We start from the raw sequence: 25,512 nt of genomic DNA on the forward strand, positions 1-25,512 counted from the left end.
GTGAGTAGAGCAGGATTGGGGTGGGAAGGAATGAATCTAGATATTTAAAGGGAACTTTCTATATGAGTTTGGAATTTGAGAGTGAGAGAAGTCTCGGCTACGGATATAAATTTGGGAGTTGTCAGCATATAGATGGTATTTAGACCTGTGTGACTTGATGAGATAACCAAGAGAGATAGAAGAGAGAACTGGTAGATAGAAGAGAGAACTGGACCAATGTCAGAGCCCTCCAGCATTAAGACACCAGAGAGAAGAATGAAACTAGCAAAAGAGACTGAGAACGGACAACCAAGAGAAAGTGGTACCCTGTAAGCCAAGGAGCTGTACTCTCCATGGCTTAGAGTCTGTATTTAACTCTGGTATTGTCCTCCATGTGATGAAAATGAGCTCCTTAGCAGTCTAGGTGACACTTTTCGTAGCCGCAACTTTTCCTCTCTAGCTAAATATCTTTTGCCTTTCTGCATAGACTTCTGCAGGGGAATAAAATGGATTTTAATAATTAAAAAAAAAATGAAATAAAAATCAAGAAATACACCTCAAGATAGCAATAACAATTTTTTCAAAGTATGCTGATAACTAATTTACATATTCTACATAAAATGTGCACGTCACATGCAAATGCCCTTTGCAGTCATTGATTCTTAGGAAAATTCCAGTTGGTCCCAAAGCAATAGTAAATTTTACATTATACCCTGCAAGTTGTCAAAGACGATCCAAATGGCACTTTTGGGTAGTCATAAATCTAGTCATGCATTTTGAATCATGTGGGAAGCCACTAAGTTTTAGCCCCTTTCATGCCCCTTGAAAAGCTACTGGAAGAAACTTAGTCACTAGTGTAAACTGTTTTTGAACTCAGGGTCCATCTTATTTTCCTCAGTATTTTTCTCAGTGCCCAGCACAGATACTCTATGAAAGTTTATTCAATGAATAAATGAATGAATAGTGCATGCTGATTCACTGAATGACTTCATTAAAATGACTTTCTTGGTCACAAACTGAAACACAAACAAACATAATTATACTCAGAAGTTGCCTTTTATGTTAAATTTATTGCATACTTTTTGATTGGATCACTTATACTTCCTTTTTCTTTCTATCGCATAAAAACTCACAAATGTAGACTTTCCATCCCAGAACATGCAAGGTATTTTCTGCCTTATTTGGACCACATATATTTCTAAAAGGAATAACTAGTCATTCCTAGTTATGGGAAGACCCAGCGGATATAAAGGTCCTGAGATGGAAGCATCCCTGATATGTTCAAGGATGCTCGAGAGGATGACGAGGAGACCCAGCTTTCTAATCAGCACTACTGTTGAGAATAGCTGTTATTTTATTTTTCATATATCTCTTGTTTTCTTTGCTACCATTTCAGGACTTATGATTTTCCATATTCTCAAAGTAAAAAAAAAAAAATCTCATGAGAAGGCAAGCAAACCGATGTTATTACTGAATACATCACACAGGTGCATATGAAAGACTGTATCACAGGCCAAAGAGGTATGAAATAGTTACTTGCAAACCAATCAAAAGGACCATCTCATGAGCAGCCACCTTATTAGATGCATAATCAACAGTCTACTTAGGACCCTTTTTCGTGGAGGGAGATAGAAATTCATTTTGTCAGAGTGTTCTAGTTTTTTGTATAATTCTTTGCTGTCTCCAGAATTTTTTTCAGAGAGACAGCTATAAAATTGATTGGCTTGGAAGCTAAATAAAACACAGTAGCCTACTTTATCATTTACTACTAGCTATTTATTATGAGCAGTGCTGTGTGGGGATATCGACCCTGAGATTAAAGCTAGAGAAATATAGGTTCTAAGATTCTGTGGACACATAAAGCTCCCCAGCCATGGTGACAAATGATAATGAGATTATACTCAGAGGCCATCTTTTATCTCAGTGGAGCCAAAGAGCTATCATTTTTAAAAGTAGCGAATTATACAAACAATGCTTAGCAGTCTTGCAATGCTGCTTCCTTGGACCCCAAATGCATTGTCAGGCAGCCCGCCATTTGGGCACTGAAGACAGGCATTCCTCCAATTCATTTAGTGGTTGGTTGGTTGGCCGGTTGGCTGGTTGAATCATTTGTTCCTTCATTCACTTCAACCCACCTGGACATGAGAGGTATCCTTCTTCCTGAATATTCCTCGTATTCATCATTTTCTTTCTTGCCTCCATGCCTTTTCTTTTCAGAGTACTCCTCCAACTGTGAAGCCCTCTTGAATCTCCAAATTCAAAACTCGACTCTTCCTTTCACACACAGCTCAAGTTTCACCTTTCACAAAATCTTCAGCAAAAATTTTAGATTAAATTGGTTCTGGATCTAAATCCTGACTTTACTACTTGTTAGTGATAGAGCTGAGGGCAATTCAGTCTGAGTCTCAGTTTATTTGCCCGTAAAGCAGGGATTATCATTCTTATTTTATTTGGGCCCCTTTTTAGGAAAAGAAAATAACAATTTAAAAATAGCTAGTCCTCACTGTCTCCAATCCTCTCCTCCCAATCTCACTTGAACCCCCTCCAGGCAGGTGTTCATCTCCACCTCTGCACTGAAACAGCTTTATCAAAGTCATCAAAAAACCTCAAAGCCAAATCAGTAGTTGATTCTCAAGCCTCAAGTTATAGTACGTGGTTCTCATTCTACACCACTGGCTGCTCTTTCTGTCTCCTCAACTGACTCCTCATTTCTCTGACCTCAAACATTACAAATGCCCAGGGGTCAATTCTCAGACGTGTTGTCATCTCTATTGACACTTATGGTCCACGTGATGTAGTCTAGTCTTGTGGCTGTAATATCGCTCCTATGCAGGTAACTCTAAGATTCATATCTTCAGCCTGGACTTCCTCCTTGAGGAGCAAATTTGTTTATCTGGCTGCCTTCTGGACATCTCCACTTGGTCATGTGTCTGCAACATCAAATGTCACCCTAAAACGAAATTCCTCATTCCCACCACCCCCACATCTGCTGCTGCTGCTACCTTCTCTATTGCAGTAAAATGAAATTTCACTGTTCTACTAGTTCAGTCCAAAACCCTGGAAATCACCATAAGACACCTCTCTTGCTATCATATCCAATCCATCAGCAAATTGATTTCTACATCCTACCCGTTTTTCAATATTATTAGATTATCCATATCCATAACTTTAAATTGCTAAATAGCATTCTGTCAATAACAGTAACTATACATACACAGTGCCCAGCGCTGTTCTAAGTGCTTGACATATAACATTTAATCTCCATAACAACCTATGAGATAGGTAGAATTCTATCCCCATTTTACAGGTGCAAAACTAAGGCACAGAAGAACTTGCCCAAAGTCACACAGCTAGTAAGTGAAAGAGCTAAGAGATAATCCAGGCAATTTGACTCCAGTCATGTGCTTGATGACAATGCTTTCCATTTATCATGTGCTTGAATATTTACATTGTTTAGAAGTTTCCAGTATTATAAATCATGTTGTTTTGACCACCTTTGTGTGCAAAGCCTTTTACAATTATTTTTTTAGCATATATTCTCAGAAGTCGAATTGCTCAAAGAGCAATTAAACATTCTTAATCCCTAAAATAGCTACCCTATTATTAGTAAACACTGACTCTTTGAAATCTGAAGTTATATACAGTTATTAGGAAACTTTTTCTAGAGAATAGAAAGAGATTGATCTGTTGCTTCTTTTAAGATCATGAAACACTCAATTCTGACTTTTAAGTTTATTAGCACAACTGAATTTGACCTACTTTGGCTCACTCATTATTGTTTCAAGATCCTCTTCTACCCACCATCTGGACCTGAAGGAAAGATTAAATAGAACTATATTTGCCATGGTTGTATATCAACTGTGAGCACAAATATTTTATTTCTCGTACCTTACGCTTAACTTTGACATCACAGGTTTGGATAATGAATAGCCAATAATAAGCAACCTATGCTCTTTTGTTCTTTTTTGTGTTATTTCCATACAGCCTTCAGAAGATCCTCGTGCTAGCATGTGGAACCTGTAAATTATGCGTACCAACACTTTATCTTTTCAAGAACTTCACCTCTTACTCTAGAAGTAGTTACATGATCTATTCTCAGTCAAAACAAAACAAAACAAAACAAATAAAACAAAATAAAACAAAACAAAAAAACCTAATAGGAACTGTACTTCAGAAAGGGGAAAGTCTCAGAAGCCACTCTTCTTCCTTTTTTCTTTCTTCATACACTGGACTGTCTGTTGGCAGTCAGCTGTATTGCTGGGCCTTTCTATGCTCTCTTCTGAATCTAAAAGGTTGGAAGCCTGGGAACTAGAATACAAAGCCAGCAAATATCCCAGTTTAGATTCTGCCAGTGGCAAACAATTATGAGAGATGAGGAAGGCAGAAAGGTAGCAGAAGCCATACATATTCTTCCCATAGCAACAGACAAGATTTTACAGTGGTCTATGGGTATTCCTCCACAAATCACCTGCTTCAGGAGGCAGTTTCCAGAAGTGCCCGACCTGACCTGTGTGGCAAATAATTCCCTGAAAGTTAGCTGCAAATATGAGAGCTAACTCTGAGTTTCCCTTACCTTTTTTTCCCCTAGCCTTTCTAACTATTTTATATACACTTAATTGCCTATTTTTAAACATCTTCCTGCTTCAAGTGCCCAGCACGATTTCTGTTTTTCTAACTGAAGTTTGACTGATATGTTCCATCTCCTAATTTACATAAACCTGTGGTCAGGTATTCACTGAACTAAGAAAAACATAATTCTAATTTAGATTATTGGTAGCAGAGCCCAACCCATAAATTGTAAGCTGATTTTAATTCCAAAAGTAGTCCCTTTGTGGGACTTCCTTTTCTTCCCCTAGGTTTTGGAGAATTCTACATGCTAAAGACCAGATCTGGAGGGAGGTGAGGAATGCGACACCAATATCATCAATGTACCAAGGTGATACCTTAATGATTACAACCATACATGTTTATTCTTAATATTTTTAGCTCTTTTTCACTTTATTTCCCTTGGATTGTTTGTATGTTTATGAATTTGCTAAATTTTTAAGGGGCGGAAAATTTTTGTTTCCTAGCACTTGAGAAATGTTCAAAGATGTTGATTAAATTATATGTAAAAAAAAAAAAGAAAGAAAAGAAAAAAGTGTGTGGTTTTCTTTTTGCCCTGAAGGAGTAAATAGCAGCTTATGCATTTCGCATTTAAGTTCAAGTTAGCAAACATAAGCAGATCATCAAGGCTCTTAGGTTCTCCATTTTAATTAGCAGTTCCATTTCATTCCAGAAATTCCTCCCTCCTATCCCCCACCCCGTGTTGATGATGGATTTACAATTTCACATTTCACACCTGCTTTAATCTCAGAGATTTTAGATGGCCTCCCTAAGTGATCCTTATGCACTTAAGCTTGAGAACCATTGCAATCAATGAAAACAGAGCTCTTTTTCTTTGAAATACCTACGCAAGGAGTGAAATTCAAAGAATTTAAAGACTTAAGAATTCTTTCTAGTATTCACACCTGGGAGGTGACTTATACCATCACAGAATTGGGGAGCCAGAAAGGTCCTTATAGATCATTTGATGATGAGACCGTCATTAATAAAGTCAGCAATCATATCTAGAGTTACACAGGCAGTTTAGGGCAGAACAAAAGTCAAAACGTAGGTATTCTGAATTTCAATCTAGTGCTTTCTTTAAGATGATTGTCATGTACTACTGTGTGTGTGTGGTGAACTGAGTAACTACGTATGCCAGTCATACTGAGAGGACTTGCATATGTATTAGTAGTTTTCTAAAAGGCAGCAGTAAAGTTCTAACAAAATCAGTATAATACATGATTTTCCAATAGATGCAAGTAAAGTGTCTTGAGGAAGGGATACCATTTTCTATGCACAAAGATGTAATGTGGATCTGTGACAGGCAGTCCCCCCACCTTTTTCTTCAATATAATCTTATGATTAATAAAGAATGTGCAGGTGCTAATCTCAATAACAAATGCAATACAGATGCTGTTTATGAAAATTTAACTTATGCAAACTTGAAGTTGCTGATATAGAACAAATTTATGAAGTTTTGCTGCATAAAATTGCAACTCTCTAAAAGAACTGCAAATTCCAAAACCGACTGACCCACTGAATTGCAAACCACATTCACAGATTGCCATACAGAGGTGCTGAAATATATGGTGTGACATGACCCACAGGCTTATTGATGTGCATTGGAACCTCCGTGTGTGACTGCGGTGACCGTTGTGTAATTGTCTGCACTATAAGCCTTTAGTTCAGAAGTTATATGTGATAAAGCACTCTGAACTGCAACCACTTCCATTAACAGTTCACCATCTGCTAATTTAGGAGACAGCACACTCTAAAAAGAACTGGAGATGATGCTGTAAAAATAAAATATAGCCCCTACCCTACCTTCCCCCCCAAAAATCTCCACAGCAACAGCATTGCCCATTCTAACATTATTTCTTTGTGAAAACTAGTCTTAAATTGCAAGTATTTTAAATTATATGCTGTGTTCAGGAGAGCAACCCTCACACAAAATGCAGCTTCCATTTAAAAAATTTTCAGGCCTTTAAGTGATTCTAACCCCAACTCCTACACCTGAAAGACAATGTGTAAAATTGGAAGGAGCCCTGAGGATTTGCCATTTAGTATTACATTTAGTGGTCCACCAAGGGGATATAATTCTCTGGAAAACATCCCAGAAGTTAGAATTGTTTTTGTGTGTTTTAAGTGAGAGGCATCATTGTGTAGAATAATGCTTTGGTTATTTTTACATCAGGAGCTAACAGGGCTTAGTTTTGTTGCTAAGTCACCTTCATGGGTGTCTTCACGGGGCTTACTTTCATTATGCTTACTCAATCAATTAAAAAAGAGGGGCACGCATTCTTATTGCCCCTTCCCTGAAAGATAAAAGGATTAATGAGCTAATAAATACAAAATACTTTTAACATCATGAGAAAATAAGCCTACAAACACGGGGCAGGTCATGCCCTGTAGTCCATGTGGTGGCGGGTACCAGCTGATAAACAGAACTGCAACCTCTGCCCCCACTCCCACCCATTGAACCTCCACTGCCCCCACCCCTGAGGCTGACAGCTGACTTCACCGAGTCCTTGGCCTTGGGCCATCAAATACAGTATATGCACATGCCCAGGGTGCTGGCGAAGCAGGGGAACTGAAATTTCTAAATTTTGATTTTTAGTATTCATAGAAAGTATCCAAGAGCTGACTGAGGGGTAATTTAGAGTTCTGATGGAGGTTTACATTTATTCTATGCTGTATTGTTCTTATTACACAAATATAGGCAGGGTGCCATAATTATTTCAGTGCTTGGGGCTTCTAAAGGTCATATTATGAGCCCAAGTCTACTACCTACTTTTAACTGAACTTCACCAAGAAATATTAACAATTTATTTCCAAAAAAGTCTTTCTTCTCAAGCAGGCAGTCTTCACGAAGAACTAAATTCTCCTACCAATACACTTATCGGAACACCTTGGATGGTGCCACAAATCTAAGAAAATTAAATCTCCTTTAGCTAGGGAGATTTGGCCCATGCTTTGAGTCAAGGACTGGTCTAAAAGGTCTAGACTGAAATTTTAGAACTATCATCTCAGCGACTTGCAGATAAGTTTAGGGTCTTAGAATTTGATGACAAACATTCTTCATTTTTTTCCAACTGAGAGAGAGGTTTGGCATGTTCTTGGTGAACCCTGTGACCCACTGCCACTTGTCATTTCCAAATATACATGACTTCTCTACTCCTCTTGCACCATCACTGAGATATGTGTGTGCATAAAAACAAAAGCTATATATTTCCATCATGGGTTTTCACATTTGGATCCCCTCCAGACACCATTCTGAATATGACACTCTGCTGCAGGGTACTAAAAATGGTGCTTTCCTCAAAATAAAACCTTTAAAGATCCCTTAGTAGCTATTCGGGGACTGGAATTCAATTTCAATTCTCCACCCTTTGGCCAGCTGTAGATTCAAAATGCTTATATAAAACAGAGAGAGTATGTACTTCATGGCAAATGTGATTTTTCTTTTACAATAAAAATGTGTGCTATAGTAACCACAAACTACATTTTTTTACTTAGAAAATACACAAAGCAATAATGCACCTCAACGAGAGAAAAGATTCGTTTTTAAAATTTATTTTATAGGTAGCTTTGATATAGCTTTAGATAGACCCACTTACTACAGAGCTTGTGAAATCTAAACCTTCAAATCATAATACTCTTTATTTTAGGCCATTCTATCTAAAAGCATGACTTTACAAATCCTTTTATTACAAGTAGTTCTTGCACATAAATGTAACATCACAATAGCAAAACAAAAACATGTAAACTTCTTTTGCAAACTACATAAATACTATATCTGCCTTGAAGTTATTCTTACTTTTAAAATCAGAATATACTCTAAACGCTTTACACAGAAAACTTTGGTCAGTAGCCTATGTGTTTGGAACATGTTTTTCTTACTGATTTGCCTTTCCTGTTGCCTACTTAGGTCTTTGAAGGAGAATACTTTTAAAAAGGACTCACATCAAAATTCAGTCCACAAGTAAGACAAGTACTGGAAGCATGCTGATCACCGTGGGCAAATATGAGAAAATTATTTCACATACTAATTCTGACAAGCCACCAGTGGTACGGAAGTAACCGAAAATGAGGACCCAAGTCGAGCGCATATTTGATCCTGTACGGAAGGAATTTAGCCTGCTTATCAATATAGCTTTTACTCTGCTGTACATCTCTTTTCAAATGAATCATCTTTTTCTCTTCTTTAGAGCACAACAGGTCATCTCTACAGCTGTAATCGTAGACTAGAAAGCCAGTGAACTTATTTCACCATCACTATCCTTGACATCTTTAAATACAAATTTGAAATGCATGTGCATTTCAAATATACACGTGCATTTACACACATAAGCATGCCTAGAGGATCACATCAAGGCCTTTATTTATTTATTTATTTATTTGCTTCAAGAGACGTTTTTTAACATATACCTGTAAAGTAAATCTTTTTCCTCAGGATGTTCCTTCAGTTAAAAATCAAGTTTTATCTGAAGCCCTTCTGATCTGTTATTCTGCGATTCCTATTGAACACCTAGCTACTGGCCATGGTTTCTTTGAGGAAAAAAAATATCTTTGCTGAAGCATTTTTAAAAATTTAAATGCATGCAGAAAGAACTACATATGCTTTCCAAGCAGCTACATAAAGTGGCTCAAGTAACATTATTATTTATTTTGGCCTAAGCCTTTTATCAACATCTTTTAAAACGCAAAGAGAATGGCTATAAGATGGCAGCAGAGCCCAGAATGTATGGCCAGGCCGGCGGTGCTCCAAGCAGTTCTCAGGACAGCAAGCAGGAATCCACTGTGCTGTCTTCCCTCTTTCTGTGCATTATCTCTAAATGCACTGTGTCCTCTCTTTATTGCCCATGCTTTTAAACTATGTAGAACAATTCTTTTGTTTTTTAAATCTAGCAATGATTAATTCAGACCTCAAATAACACTGTGCATGGGCTTTGTTAGAGACAGGTAATCATTCTCAACAGCTTTTCCCAGTGGAGGCTGGGGTGGGCGGAGGGCATCTACGGCTTAGGAACTGCTCTTATTGCAGACTGTGTTTTGGCTGATACTATCCTCCGTGTACTGACTGCCAGTCTCACTCCTACTGAGGATGGTGGATAGGATGCGGGAGGGGCGCCTCTCCAGGTTCTTCTCCTGAGAGAAGCAGCAGATCATCTTCTTCATGGTGCTGTACATGTCCTCATCCTTGTAGGAGTAGATGACGGGGTTCATGAGAGAGTTGAGCAGTGCCAGCAGCAGGAACCACCTTTTCACATGCTGCAGGCCACACTGCGTGCAATTCAGGCCATCGAGCAGCAGAACTACCAGGCCTGGGGTCCAGCACACGACGAAGGCCCCTGGAGAAAGAGAAAAGCAAGCGACACGTACTCAGACCTCAGGTTCCCTGTTTAGGTTTCTTCTGGCCCAGCCTTCTGTCAGTGGCATAAAGACCTTAAGAATTTGTTTTGACAACTGCAAAGCAAACTTCTATCTTTCATTTGAGTGTTTTAAGATCTGGGCTTGTTACAGGCAAACAACTGAAAACCTTTTGACTATTAGCCACATTCTATTTCACTTTATTTGCTTACTTAGGTCTTGTATTAGGGTCCTGCATCTACCTCCTGCTTAATAAGCACTAAACACCTCATCTCTGTTGGTTCTCAGAACCACACTAGGAGGCTGCTGCAGTCATCATCCACATTTTGCGGATGAGAAAACTGAGGCCCAAATCCAGGGGCATATGTGGGCAGGCCTCACACACTTAACCATCAACTCTGCTGTTCTCTAAGTCAGATTTTCTAAATGCTTTCCTGAAAATAAGATGAATATTGTCTATGGCATTCTCCTTGTCTTTTAACTAAGTCAACTGCTTAAAGATTTTCTTCTTTATAAATCCATATTGGTGTTTGGTAAGCTCTAAGCTCTTTTTGACATATTCACAGGCCAGCCATCTGCTTAATAATCTGCTGTGGACTGAGATTTGTCATAAATAAATCTCTTTCATGATGAGATAAAGATGTGCTTTTTAGCACATTCATTTATTTAGCACAATTTTAGCACCAATTGCACATGGAAGGTAGTGTCTCTGAGTCCCTAGCCATCTGATCATATTTAGCTTATCTCTAAACTTTCTGACATGTTTTTCTTAAAATATCTCCCTACTTAGTCATCATAACCTCAGATAACAGTGACTATACAGTACTTACTATGAGCTAGGCACCAGTGTAAATGCTTCCCTTTACTAACTCATAGAACCATTAGGTAGGCCTCATTAGCATCCCCAGGAAACTGAGGCACAAGAGAAGTTAAGCAACTTGCTCATAATCAAATAGCTTGTAAGGGACATCTAATTTTGAACCTAGGCAGTCTTTCACCATAGGCTGTACTCTTAATTACAATATGATCTGCCTCCATACTGTGATATGGTTGCTTTCTCCCAAAGTCCTTATCATTTCTAAACGTCCTTGTTTATCCATCCAATAAATATTCATTGTGAGCTTACGGTGTGCCAGGAGCTGTACCAGACAGTGAATGAGTGAAGACTGCACACTCCAGAAGCTAAAGTGCTAATGAAGGAGACAAAATAAACAAGCTACTCTGCAAACTACATCACCAACCAGTTATTCTTACTGGTTAGAATTAGTATTTCTCTTGTTGTTTTATCTTCTTTCTGAGAGGTATAATAATAAGCAAGTCAAATCAAGAATTATAAAGAGGCAGTGTGAGGCCATGAAACGCCATACTTAAGCTTTGGGGTCAGACATGTATTCCCAGCAATTCAAGGAGGAAAATCACCTCTCTGAGCCTTCATTCCCTCATTTATAAAATAAGGATAATAATCCAGGTGTGGGGTGGTTGTGAGGGTCAGAAGTAATGGATAGTGGTACCCAACACTAAGTTGGATTCATTATGTTGAAATGCTTTGTCAAAGACATCTGTCAAAAGTAGATATCTAGGAGGTATTAGGATAGTTTAATTTCCCGTTTCATAATTACAGCTTACTAACGGCTCCTTTTCTTCTTCATCCTGTATTATTTTTTATCGGGCTGACATATATGAATAAAGAAGTGGACTTGGAGATAAGAGTTCAGAGATTTGGGTCCTAATTCTTCACTTACTGTACAAGTCTGGGAGACCTGTGTCATTGGTCTGGGCTTTGGCTTCTTAAGCTATAAACTGGGGACTGTAGGCTAATTCTAAGGTTTTGAAATTGTGGGCCTGGACTCCTTAGTGGGTGTAAAATCAATCTAACGGATTTAGACAAGTTTTTTTTTTTTTCCTTTAATGAAGGGGTGGAATGGAAAGGCTTAGATCGTACTACATCGACTAAGGGAAGTTTTATTTCATAAAACTTTTGTTTCAGTTTTACAAACTGTATTAATGTATGTATTGATTATAAAGTAAAACATTATTTCTTACTGTTGGGTTAAGTCAAAAAGTTTGAAAAATACTAGTTTAGATCATCTTTAAGACCCCATCCAACTCCAGTGGTTTGTATTTCCCATAAGTCACATTTTTGTTCTGTTTGTTATTGCCAAGAGAAGACTGCTATGTTGTCAAGAGGGAAGAAGTAAATGAACCAGACATCAAAGCTGTAGCTAGCAACTTTGATGTAAAGAGTCCTTTCTGTGTGAAGTTACATAATTCCAAAGAAATTCTGATCAAGGTCATTGTGTTAATAAGGTGGGAAAAATATTGATTAACTTTATACTTTGTTAAATACACATGTCAACATTTAATACAGTATGTAACTTTCAAACCAATGGGAGGGGAGGAATGGAACTAAAGGAAAGGGGGAAAAAAAGGTTCTCAAATCAAAAGAAAGGAGGGGGGAATGAAACATAGAAAAGTGGAACAAATAACAAAATAAATGCTGGAAATGAGCCCAAATATACCAATAACCAAACTCAGTGGTAACTGTGGTATAGTTTTTAAAAAGCTGGTGAATCCAAACAGTTTGATACTTAACATTGCATCCATATGTGGTAAAACCATGAGGAAAACAAGATCACACAAAACTTATGATACGGTTATTTCTTTAGGAGAGAGGGGGCCACTAGGATGGGCCACGTAGGAGGTTGTAAAAACACTGGTGATGTTCTATTAAATTGGGTGACAAGTACACAACTATTTTTAAAAAATTATTCTTTAAATGTTAATTCTTTAATCTGTACACATATCTTATATAATTTCATTTGATATATATTTCACACATATACAGATACACATCAAAAAAAAAAAAGGATAAAAGTAAGTTGCCAATATGTTTTCCTAAAAAAATGTTTTTTTAAAATGGATTTTTTTTAATCGTGAAAGCTTTTACTCCAGCATAAAACTCTGGTTTGGATTAGTCAGGGGACTGAAACACTCTAAATAAATCTTCGAATTGATGTTCTATTCGTCATATGTGGTAATTCCTATATATGTTTTTCCTTTGTAATGAGTTAATAATTCATTCAATCAACATCTGACAAACTTTTTTCATTGAGTAATGATTATATGCCAGGCACTGTTCTAAGCATTTTATACAAATTAACCATTTAATCTTCACAGCAACACTTGGAAATAGGTACTAATACTACTCTCATTTTAAATTTGAAGAAACTGAAGCACAGAGAAGTTAGATAAAATGCTCAAAACCATATAACAGGTAAGTGTAAGCACCGGGATTTGAACCCAGTAAACCTGGCACTAGAGTCTGTGCTCCTGTCCACACGCTAGGCTGCTCAGCAGTGGGATATAAAGAATCTTATTACTAAAGTGAGTGACGTGAAGAGGCACAGCTTTTAAAATCTCATTCATAGTATGTAATATCTGACCGTGAAGCTGCATATATCACAATTAAGTCATTCTTCGGTTTGCCAACAGAAAGATTTTTTCTGGTGAAAGAAGGAAGAAAGGCTGGAAGGAAGGGAGGGAGGGAGAAAAGAAGGCAGAAAGGGAGGAAGGAAGGCAGGGAGGGAGGGAGGAAGGAAGGAAGGAAGGAAGGAAGGAAGGAAGGAAGGAAGGAAGGAAGGAAGGAAGGAAGGAAAAGAGGGAGAAAGGGAAGGAGAAAAAATTCCAACAAAAATATATGCTGGCCATGGGAGTAAGGAGAGAAACACACATTTGCCCACCTTTTCTTTATTCTGTTTCCAAGAACAACGAAAGGCAAGTCTTCTTTATCAGAACTGCCCAAATACAATAACTGCTACAGTAGAGAAAGGGTCTTCAGTGGTGCTGTCTGAGGTGATGATTACACTCCAGGCAGTAACCCCAGGAAACACCATGCATCCCATGACTCGTCCACCTGGCAGCAAAGCTCCCCTCCAGGCACATCTCTGAGTAGCTGCCCAGTTTATCTAACAGTTCATTCTTTTGGGGTTTTTACTGTATGTCAGCAGCTAGATATGAGGCCTCCAAATTTTTTTTTTAAAAGAAGAATATGTCAGGAATGGTTTGGCCTTGAGAAACTATAATCTTGGAGAATTCCTGGAGAATGTGTGAAATGTCAGAAACAAACAAGTGGGCAACTGGACTATTTCTTTAAAAGAGTAGTAGATGATGGATCGGATCTTGAGAAATACATAAAAGTCGGTCCCCCATTAATTTCCAATAAATTTTGGAAGAAAAACTAATATGAATATTTTGAGTATTTAGAGTCAATGCTCAGACCATGACAGCTGGGAAAAGTAGAGCTTTCAAAGAGAGCTCATGCCAAGCCCAAATCACATTGTTTTTTAAATTGGGCATTAACAAATAGGAGTGGATCCAAGGTGTCTATCTGGGCACCAGTGGAAGAAATCAGGTATGTTTCTCTTTAAGAAGAAAAGCCTAAGGAAAGACATGATGTATCGTTAACTGTCTCCAAAACCTGAAGGGCCATATAGAAAGAGGAGGCACAGACTTATCCTGAGCCATTCCAGAAGGTCACCTGAAACAAATGGAAAAGTACGAGGAGGAAGAATTTGGATATAAGAGTCTTTTAAGTAAATGGAGTTATTTAGGAGAGAAATTGGTTGTTCAGCGGGCAGAGAGCCTCACAAGCAGAGTATTTCCTCTCCCTGAATCTTCCCGAGAATGTTCAAAGGGAAGAGATTTTCTTTAAAAATGTAGGGTTAAGTGTCTTCTGAACTCTTCTCCAAGTAGAAAATTGCTAAATTCTACAAAACTATAAGCTTCAACTCTCCATAAAATTCAAACCAATTGGACTTGATTGTTTTTCAGACACAACTGTAATACAGTATGGCTAAAAACTGATTAAGATCAATTCTCTGAGCTAGCAGTTCCCAAACCTGGCTGGCCATTAGAAGGACCAGGGGAGCTTTTTAATAATTCAGATTCCCTGGTCCCACATCAGACCAAAAGTCAGAATCTCCGGGGTGAGACATGGAAATTTGTAGGACTAAAAAGTTCCCTGGGTGATTACGATGCAGAGCCAGTTTTGTAAACCATTTCTCTATGCTGACCCAAAATGCTAACCCTAAAAGCAAAATTATAGATTGTACAGACTTAGTGAAAAGTCATGGAAAACAGAGAGGAGGCAGAATCCTTTAAAATAAGAAAACGAGTATCTCTAGAGATCAATACCATCAGCTTCCATTTGGACAAATGTTTGAGTACATCCTACTCATAAATAAATGTACAAACAGTAGCGAAACTAACCTACCGACAAGGCATATGCAGGCCTCCTCTGGCCTTTGCTGGTTCTCTGGGTCGTGCTGCCACGAATGCCCTTCTGCCTCTTAATCTAAGATCTACTTTTCTTTCTAAGCTTAGCTAACTTTCCGCCTCCACCAAACCTCTTCTATCGGCCCAACCCAAAGTGACCAGTCTCTCCTCTCAACTCCTGTGGCACTTTCCACCTACAACATCCACGTGGCAGTGGGCACATTACCTGCTTGATTCCACTCTAACATTTCCCAAGAGCTCTGGGCTAGGTAGTATGCTCAAGACTTTACATGCACCCATCATTTAAAACTCACAGTCCTATGAGGCTGCTATTTGTTATTATTCCAGGCTTACATATCTTGGATTTGGAGTTTAGTGTGACTCAAGAGTTTGTCCTAGGTCAAGAAGCAATAAATAGAACAGTCATAATTTGAACCAAGGCCTGATTCCCCCATGCAACCTTTTTGAGCATGGTGCTATACTGGAGGTAGTTTTAAATATAGATGTCCTGTCTATCATATGCTAAGCTCCCTAAGCATGGAGGCTATGCTTCATACCTGTCTGTATCCTTAGAACTAAGTATGGAGCCCCACACTTGTAGTAGACAAGATGAGTCATTGAAGGTAACTGAAGTTTATTAAGCACCCACACAGAACCAGGTACTGTACTAACTGTAGCACCTGCAAATATGAACAGTGTACAGTCCTGCCTTTCAGGCATTGACAGGCACAGAACCTGGATGTGATGATTCTGACTACTGTCAGGGAAGATCTCAGGTGAAATGACACTCAGATAAGCTAAGTGTTGAAGATAATGACTGTGCAAAGGTGAGAAACAGCATGTTGCATTTGGGAAATTCCAGATAGTTCAGGATGGGTTTAACACATTTAGGTGACTGAGGAAGTAAGATGAAGTCTGAGAGATGAACCTGGGTCAGATCTAGGAAGACCCTGTGGGCAGTACTAAGGAGTTTGGATTTGTTGTATAGGTTAGACCCCCATAAGCCTCTTTCAACCAGCAGTTTATCAAGAGAATTAAGCCTGAATGCCCTCAGGTATCCTTTGTATATAATGAATTAACCTCTCTCCCAAGCATCTAAGATGGTATGAGTCATGTACCACCCTTGAGAGGATTAAGAAAATATTTCTATGTTCCAGGTTCATAAAAGAATTCCACTGAGAAAGGCTAAATCAGAGGTTTTTCAGACTCGGTTGTAACTCGGCAGGTTGTGAAATCAATTTTGCAAAATTACAACTAGCAATTTTCTAAAAAATAGAATAGGACAGAAAACATCAGAGTGCACAAAGTATTGTAAGGGTATGTTTCATGCAAGTTGTTTTGGTTACACACAAAAATATGTGTGTATAGCGGGACATGATATAGAACATACACTATTTCTTATTGTGGGTCCCATGTTCTTTTTTTTAAGGGTTTGAAATCCGCTTCTATGGATCAGTGGTTTTTCAAATAATTCTTTAAAAAAAGTAGAAGAACACTTCCCAAAGGAAATCTCTTTTTAAAATTCAAAATCAGAGCTGCTCTGACTAAAGAAAGAAATGGGTGTACGTAAGGGGAAGCGGGGGGTTGACGAAAGCCTTTTGTAGCAGAATTCACTCTCATTGTCACATTATAACCACCATCCCTCATACTCATACACTGAAGTACCTCTGGAGAACCTTTGAGAACCCCACTGAGCATAACTTGAAAACTACTGTTATAGAATGATAGTTCTTTGAAGATTTTTTAATCGGGGACACAGATGTCTTACATTTCAGAGCAAAGCTTTGTCTGAGTGCTCAGGATGGACTAGAGGTAAGTGAAGCTCTAAGTCTGCTCCCACCTGCATCAAAATCACCTAGGTGCCTGCTTAAAACTTAGAGTTCTGGTCCCCACCCAGACCTACCAATGAGAAACTGATAAAGGTCTAACTTGGGTATCTCCAGTTTTAACCAGCTTTCTGGGGAGAAACACTGGCATAAGCAGGGAATCTCATCTAAAGACTGGCTAAAATTCAGGTGAAATTATAAGGATTTGAAAAGGTAGTGGTAGTAGAGATGGAGAGACATGGATGGGTTAGAGCAGCGGTCCCCAACCTTTTTGGCACCAGGGACAGGTGCTACTATGAGAATCTAATGCTTGATGATCTGAGGTGGAGCTGAGGCAGCGATGCTAGCACTGGGGAGCAGGTGCAAAAACAGATGAAGCTTCACTCACTCGCCTGCCACTCGCCTCCTGCTGTGTAGCCTGGTTCCTAACAGGCCATGGACTAGTACCTGGTCTGCACTGGGGTTTGGGGATCCTTGGGTTGGAGAGTCAGAAGGGAGGAAAAACAGTAACACTTAATGAAGAACTGAATCTAGGGAGTGAGGGAGAGAAAAGAATCCAGAGTGACTGGGTAGCATGTGGTTCTGATAACCAAGTGGGAGAGAGAGAAAAGGGTTGGTTCAGAAGGAGGAGACAATGGTTCATTTAGAGGATCTCTCGCTCCTCCAGGTGGAGATATGGAGAAGCCAACCAGACATCTGGGTCAGAACTCCGAGAGGTCCAAATGGAAATGCTGACTGGGGAGTCACCAGCAGTCGAGGGGTACTGAAGTTGTATGTCCTTCCATTAATAAATATTACTAAGCAACTACCTACCACGTGCCAGCTACTAAGAGTGAATGTCTTCGTGATGATTACATTTGGATAACAATTCTCCAAATTTCCTTCTATTGCCAAGTGATGGGTCAGTTATATTAATAAAAAGCAATTATTTTTTATTTTCATGATGTTCTATGTGATTTTGGTTCCTGTTTAAGAGACTCACTAATAGTCCAAATAGACTATAAATGAGCTTTCCTCTAGTAATTATATAAACTGGCTTCAGTGCTATACTCAAAAAGCAATATCATGAGTTCAATGTTAATTTTTAAAGTATAGTGAATCATATACTAGAATATTCAATTAAGTACTAAAATGATATTTAATGGCTGCAATTTAAGCTAGTCAGAAACATCAAATTAAGGAATGTCTAACACTTTGGAAGATACAATTACAAATGAAAATGTTGGTGACAAGTGAAATAAAAGATCTTCAAAGTCCCCAAGCAATATCATGTTTAAATAATCTATAACCACCATTCCCTTTATTTGGAAGTTTTCAAAATATCTCAAACAACACTCTGGTTAATACCTCATCACCACCTTATAGGAAATAAGAAAGGAGAATACCAGTCCATCTAGGAGAAGGGCCCCTCACTGGAATGTATTTAAGATAGTTCAGCATTCTTGAGATTTTAGTGACAGGATATGTAGAAGATTAAGACCTCAAGTTGCATGAAGCCTGTTCTTCAAGACTCATACTTTTATATTCCAATGGGTTAGCCATATTTTCATCTGTTTAAAAATTCACACATGCAATTAAAACGAAATCTTGACCTGTGAGTAGAACATAAATGAGGCATCCATAACAAAAGCAATCACACAGAATAGTTTCACTTTGGCACAGGGACTAGTCATTTCATCAAAGAAGAGGGTATATTTTAAGTATGTTCACTCTGTTATTCTTTGTTTTTAGTCCAGGAAAAAGTGGCAGGGCACAAGCAATAATGCTAACCTAGTAAGCCACAGGGCTGTCTGATTTACTAAAATAGAAAATTACAACTCTACATAAAAATCAGGTTGTGAACCTTATCTCAGGAAGCTCTCTTCTATTTGAAAATAATTTTAAAACTAAAATTTAGAAGTAAATAACTATTTTTTTGTTAGAAGTCTTATAACATCTAAGTTACACATTAAAATGAAAATGCTCTTACCACACTAAATAATTTAAAAATAACATTTCCAGATGTGGTTTGCATTTAAATTCAGACTCATTTACCCACAGTGTTTTAGAAGTCCAATAATTCAGAAAACAGGTTGTCACATATGTGAAAGGAATGAAAATATATACTTTTAGTAACCTCCACTTATTTTTACTGCAGAAAACAAGAAAACACTAAGATACTTCACATATATAATGAGCAGTTAAGCATTCCACAAATGATTCATTTAACACTATTGTTACCACTGCTGGATCTTTTTACTCTGACTTCTGGTTTTAGACACTTGTTTTAAGTTTATGGCCAGCTTTGCAAAATTAAAAATCTTGGTGCCAAGGGGTTATGAGATAAAATTTAAAGCAGAGGCATACCAGCTAGAACCACAGCCTAGACCTAATTCTAGTGTTTACCTCTGGTCAACAGCTGGAAAGCATAAAAGTACATAAGTAAGAAAATACCATCTCCACCTTCAGATTCCTCTTTAAGCATCGTAGGCATGGACCGACAATATTTCAGTACCTCACTAACTACTAAATCAAGAGCTCTCTAGCATCTAAGTAAAGGTGTGAGGTCAGCTGCGTATTGGCAGAGAAGCAGCTACTTGTCTAGTATAATCATAATGACTGACAGATCCCACCAGCCTGCCCAAGGATCTGAAATTCTTCCTGGTGGAGTCACTCCTTTGAATTAGGAGGAACTGTGTTACCCCTTGCCTAAAAATATTAACGTATTAAGCTGTAGGTCTATAATATTTTATCACATAAAGGGCTGTTAGCACACAATAGGGGTCCGGGGCAATGTAAAAGGAATATACTTGGTGGGGTTGAAAATTTTGAAAAGGGTTACAGCATGGGACACTGCATGCTGACTTGAATAGGAGACAAGATCTGGGCACTCAGATGGCACAAAACCATTCCAAGCTCAGAATAAGGAAACAGGAAGTAGTAAGAGCTGGGGAACTTGAGTTAGATAGAGTTGGGTCTGGAAGAGTGACAGCACGGTGTGGCTCAGGAACTATACAGTCCTGATATAACCATTACCACTTTCCATCCTACGCCCATGGCCACCATCATTAATCCATCACATTACTTGCTTCTGAACCCAGATATGACCTAGAATCCTTCACAGCACAGTGTTTCAAGCGGCCTCTCAGCTGGAATTTGCCCTTGAAATGAAACCCACTTCCCATCATTGTATAGTAAAAAGAGCAGAGGCTTGTGATCAAATAGACCCCGAGTTGAAATCCCGGTTTGTGACCATGGGACACACCAGTTCATCTTCCTGGGCCTCTCAACATTTTCTTAGCTATGGAATGAGCATGTTGATACTGACCCAACAGAATTTTAGTGAGAATTTAATGAGATAACAGGTGAAGAGTACCCAACACAGAAAACACTCAGAAAATGTTAGTTCAGACTGCCCAGACAATGTTGCTTACTTCCCCTGCTGTACTTCCTTAGGCAATTTATAAATGCATGTGGTAGGTTACTTCAGTTGCTGTTGTGTGCCCAGATGTGCATGCACTCACACACACACACACAATTTATTATACTATATCTTATTTTTATATGCATTTGGCTGCTCTGTTAGACTCACATCCTCAGGGGAGATCCCATTTTTATCTTATCCAGCTTGTGATACCTAATAATTAGCCAAGGCCATACACAAAGAAGGTACTTCATAAAAGCTTGTTAAATGAAGAAGGGATCTGGACTCAAATCCAGACCGCTGAACTAGAGTATGCTTTTTAAAAGTTCGTTCTATGTTTCTGCTCCCAGTTTCTTCAGCCATATATTAATTAGGTTGGACTGAATGATCTGCAAGTTTCCTTTTGGCTCTCGCATTTGATGATTTTGGCTTTCACTCATACTTTCTTTACTCATGGCCGATGTATAGTCTAAGTAACTAGGGAGAAAGGCTAAAAGAGATGTTCTGTATGGTGCCAAGTAAGAGAGAAAATTTTGTGGTAAATTCAAGATGCATGTCACATGATTCCAGAGGAAACTGGTATCTGGAGATGGGGGCTTCTAAAATGCTCTCAGATATTCAATATTTACTCAGCTAACACACAGTGAGCACTTGCTAAGTGTCTAGTGCTGTGCTAACTGCTGGGAATAACAAGAGAAAGGAGACAGAGGAGCCACTGATTACCACGCAGGGCGCACACAAGACACTGTAAGGGCACACTGACTAACAGTCTCAATGAGAGGTAGAATTACTGTCCTCTATGGGGTCACCATGGATTGAATTTTTAGGGGGATAGAAATGTTAAGAATATCTATGGCAGAGCAGTTACTATTACATTATTTTCAATATAAACAATATTTTTGAAACAATATTGAAATGACTGAAAATAATAACATTGAAGTCAATAATATTGATTGAAAATATTATTGAAAACAATCATATTATTAAAACAGCTATTGAAAACCATAATATTGGTATAAAAGATGTTCATAATATATTGTTGAGTTTACAATAAAAGGTTACAAAATATTATAAATAATTCCATTCCAATTTAAAAAAATGAAGCATGCATTTGTGTGTGTACATGTGCATGTCTAGAAAAGATCCCAAAATATATATCCAAATATCTTAGCAGATATAATTTCTAGGCAGCATGATCCAATTGATTTTTTCCTTCTTCCTTACATCTTTTATTGTTATCTTAATTTTTTGCCTTGAGCATATCTTTTTTTTAAAAAAAATAATAAGCTCTCACTAAAGTTCTTTCTGTTTCCATTTGGGGAACAAATATATTTGCATGCACTAGATTTCTACTGCAAGAAGCATCATAAGATTGATACTACATAGCTGAGAAACGAGAAGATCAGGACTGCCTTCCTTTCCCAATGAATCTCTTAATGGCAATTTCATTCCATTTTACCTACAGGTAGTTTACTAAATGGAAAAATGCACAGCGGAAGTATAAGAAAGTCATTAAATGGTAAAACCACACCATACCCTTAAGGTGGGATCAATAAAAATCAATTGTGTAAAATGTGAGATTAGTTATTGCAATATTAATTTAAAAATTTTCCCATTAGTTGTATATTACAAAAAATATACAGGTAAAGAAAGGGAAATATACTGTGCTGTACACTGAGCCAAAAGGTCTCAAATGATCAAATGCTTCCCACAAAGCATAACTATGGCTGGTCTCCATCTGAAAACTGGGCCTAGGGGAGATGGAAACCACACAGACTACATAATATGGGGATGAGGCTTGCTAGATTCCTTCATTTATCTATTATCATAGAATGAGGATCCTCATAAGTTCACTTTCCAGATAACTGAAGTTTAAAAGCCTTTTAAACACAGCCTTCCCTCCCTTTCTCACAAAGTGGAGCCTACTGATCACACTTCTGCCATTTCTTGATAACTGTCACGGTGAACATCCATTACCCCCAGAGTGGCTGATGATCACCTGAGAGCTGCCTTCACCTGGACCCTCACAATGGAGGCCACCAGCTATGCACAGCCAGCAGTCAGTCTCTGTGCCTCTGGCAAGTTCAGCAAGAACGGGAGTTGAATAAAGTCTATAGAGCTTTGAAGAATGACATTGGGGTTGCAGGGAAAGCACATTAAAAGGCTTTGCAATAACTATTTGTGCTCAGAAGATATTTATGGCTATGAGGGGTAGGTGCCAGAGTTTGTTTTACAGATTAAATAAATTTGGGAAAACCATGAAAACACAATTCATATCTATATGGGCTAATTTTAAGAATTCACTCTGTCCGGTGATACATGAAACCTAGCTCACCACCATATTAATTAAAACAAAACAAAACAAAAAAGCAAGCAAACGAACAAAATGGTTATTAAGCCAGTCGTGCATATCTCAGTTCCAAAGTTTCAACTCAAATCTCAAAACTGATACAAGGACCCAGGAACACAAATTCACTTCTTTTTTTTTTTTTTCCATTTCAAGTTCTCACAGTGAAAGCAGGCTAAGCAAGCATTGGACACATACATACAGATGTGTTGATATTCTGTTAAGAGTACACCCTCTTGATTTTTAAATAGCTTACTTCTCCAATAACTCATTTTGCATTTTTTATGGTTTCTGCTGCCAAGAGGGAAAAAAAATTCAAGTGACAAACATCTATAGTTTTAACTTGCCAGGAGTATGAATCAGAGCACCATTCAAATTGTCAAAATATCTTTCACTTGTTACTTCTCATCATGTCTAACTTTTCCCTAAGCTAGTTGGAATTGGTATTTACCATAATTTGCTTTAAAGAAATGTAATGTAACACCATCTTTGTTTTCTAAAGACTTTTTGGTTTATTTTGTAATACACAAAGCAATGCTATTAAGAGGACACTATTCAAATCCCAAGAATAGGGCAATAATTATTGGTTCATCTTTTAACCAGTACAGTGATGCTAGAGGTACAAACATGCACTTTCTTACTCTCTTTATTCCTCAATCCCTCAGCTGCCCTCCTGCCACCCTCCTCCCGACGATGTCCTATTATTCTCAGATGTTCTTCTTTATCCAAATTTTTTCATTTTCTTCAGGAATTCTGCTTGTATCCTATTTGCGCAGATGACCCCACCTAACTTAGTGACTCCTTCAAACTTAAACAGCATTCATTTGATTCCATTGTTCGGATCCTGGGTTTAAACATTGCTGTCCCAGGATTTCATGCATCATCCAACAAATATTTATTGAGCCCATATGAGGAGGCAATGATACTATTAATTACTCAGGAAACAGAGGTAAACGATTTAGACACAAGCTCTTTCTCAGTTCCTGACTTCGCCAGCTCATAGTTTAAGTTGCAGCCCCAAGTGCATCCTTGGGAAAGGTCTTCTTTGTGCCATATAACAGCCTAGCCATTCTCTAAAACATCATTCTGCTTGACTTCCTTGTATCACTGTCTGCATTTACCTTGTGTATTGGTTGATTGGTTGACTGATCAATTTACTAATTATACATCACCCTAATTGGAAAATAAACATAAAAATGAGAACTTTACCCATTTAATTCACCTATAGACATCTTCCATGTATACAGTGCTTTCTAGACCCCTTCTGGGAGATCTGATCCCAGGAGTCTGGAGTGAGGCCCAAGAATGTGAATGTTATCAGTCAGGCTCATACTCAAAAAAAAAAAAAAAAGAAAAAAGAAAAAAGAAAATTGTTGGTAATACACAACCTGTTTAAAAATTTACTATAATGAACAATCTATGCAATCAGAAAAAGAAAAAAAATCCACATTATTTGGAAACATTCTTAGTTTGCACTAAGCAAACTTTCAAAGTTTGATGGATGGAATATGAAGGAATGGGTGGCTTAAGTACACAGTTAGGATGAAAACAGAAGAAGGCAAAGTAAAGTTGTAGGACGTAAATAGAATATGTGTAAAAGATAATGATGAGAGAGGAAAAAAACAATGGCATAGATGATAGAGGCACTGTTCATCCATCTAGTAACCAAATCAAAGTTGTGACAGAAGCAAGGAGCCGCAGCAAGAAAAATCACCTGAGATCTAGATAAACAGTCCCATACAACTAGGGAGAAATCCAAGAAAGCACCCTGCAACGGCAGAAGGTAGGACGGGGCAAGGATTAGGGGTTGCCCAGTCTCGAGCAGCTGAGTGAGATAGAGGCGGCAGCAGCGGCAGCAGCAGCGGCAGACGCCTCTTAAAGGGGCCATGTCTGTGAGCGTATTTTTGCAGTGACAGACCTGCTCCCTCTGAGCACCAGTGCCGATTAAGCTGGGTGCAGGGCACACCAGGGACTTACAGGGAGACTTTGTCGGGGTGAGGGCAGAGGCGAGACTCGCTCTGTACAGAAGTGCGGGAGGTATCCATTTTCCCTGTTAAGCCCTACCGCCTTCCAGTGAGCCGGACACAGGACTTCCATAGCCGTGACATCATCAAACTGGATAACAGAGGTCGCTCTTCCCAAAGGATTCCCTGAAACCCCGCCTCCCCCAGACTGGACCCCACTCAAGCCACATCCAAGTGTATTCTCAGCGAGTCAGGTGCTCCTTGCTGAGTAGCGCCTAGACTCACACTGAAGGCAGCTGGCCTCGGTTTCTGGTGTGGGCTTTTGAGGCAACTATAAGCACAGCATCTGTGAATTGCTCATTGAATCTTAACAGGTGGCCCTGGAGGGGCAGAGGCTTGGGCTAAATTTGTCCTGCAGCTGAACTCCTCTCAGGATTATGTCACTGGACACCTACTTCACAAATCCACACTAATAAGACTGGGACACTTAGGAGCTTTGCTAAGTACATAGAAATAGGCACAAAAAGGCAGCCAAAATGGGAAGACAAAGAAGCAGAAACCATATGAGAGAAGAGAACAGAGATCCAGATATAATGGAGTCAAGTAATCTAACAGATGCAGAGTTCAAAACACTGGTTATAAAGATGCTCAATGAACTTTTGGGAAATGTAGATAAATTCAGTGAGAACTTCAACAAAGAGATAAAAAACATAAAAATGGAAATGAAAATTATAAAAGGGAACCAGTCTGAAATGAAGAACA

The 25,512-nt window shown here is 38.5% G+C and overlaps 1 protein-coding gene across 3 annotated transcripts in view; it reads right to left on the reverse strand.

Moving 5' to 3' along the window:
• Nucleotides 1-8,123: 8,123 nt before the first annotated feature.
• Nucleotides 8,124-25,512, reverse strand: part of LPAR3 (lysophosphatidic acid receptor 3) — a 75,664-nt gene continuing 58,275 nt past the window's right edge. For all 3 annotated transcript variants that reach the window (XM_011355570.2, XM_023528062.1, XM_023528061.1), the window contains exon 3: nucleotides 8,124-9,917. In XM_011355570.2, the coding sequence (XP_011353872.1) occupies nucleotides 9,589-9,917 (329 nt within the window). In that variant the 3' untranslated portion in view covers nucleotides 8,124-9,588. The remainder of the gene's footprint in view (nucleotides 9,918-25,512) is intronic.

This window comes from Pteropus vampyrus, unplaced genomic scaffold, assembly GCF_000151845.1.
Source record: "Pteropus vampyrus isolate Shadow unplaced genomic scaffold, Pvam_2.0 Scaffold22, whole genome shotgun sequence".
Lineage (NCBI taxonomy): Eukaryota > Metazoa > Chordata > Mammalia > Chiroptera > Pteropodidae > Pteropus > Pteropus vampyrus.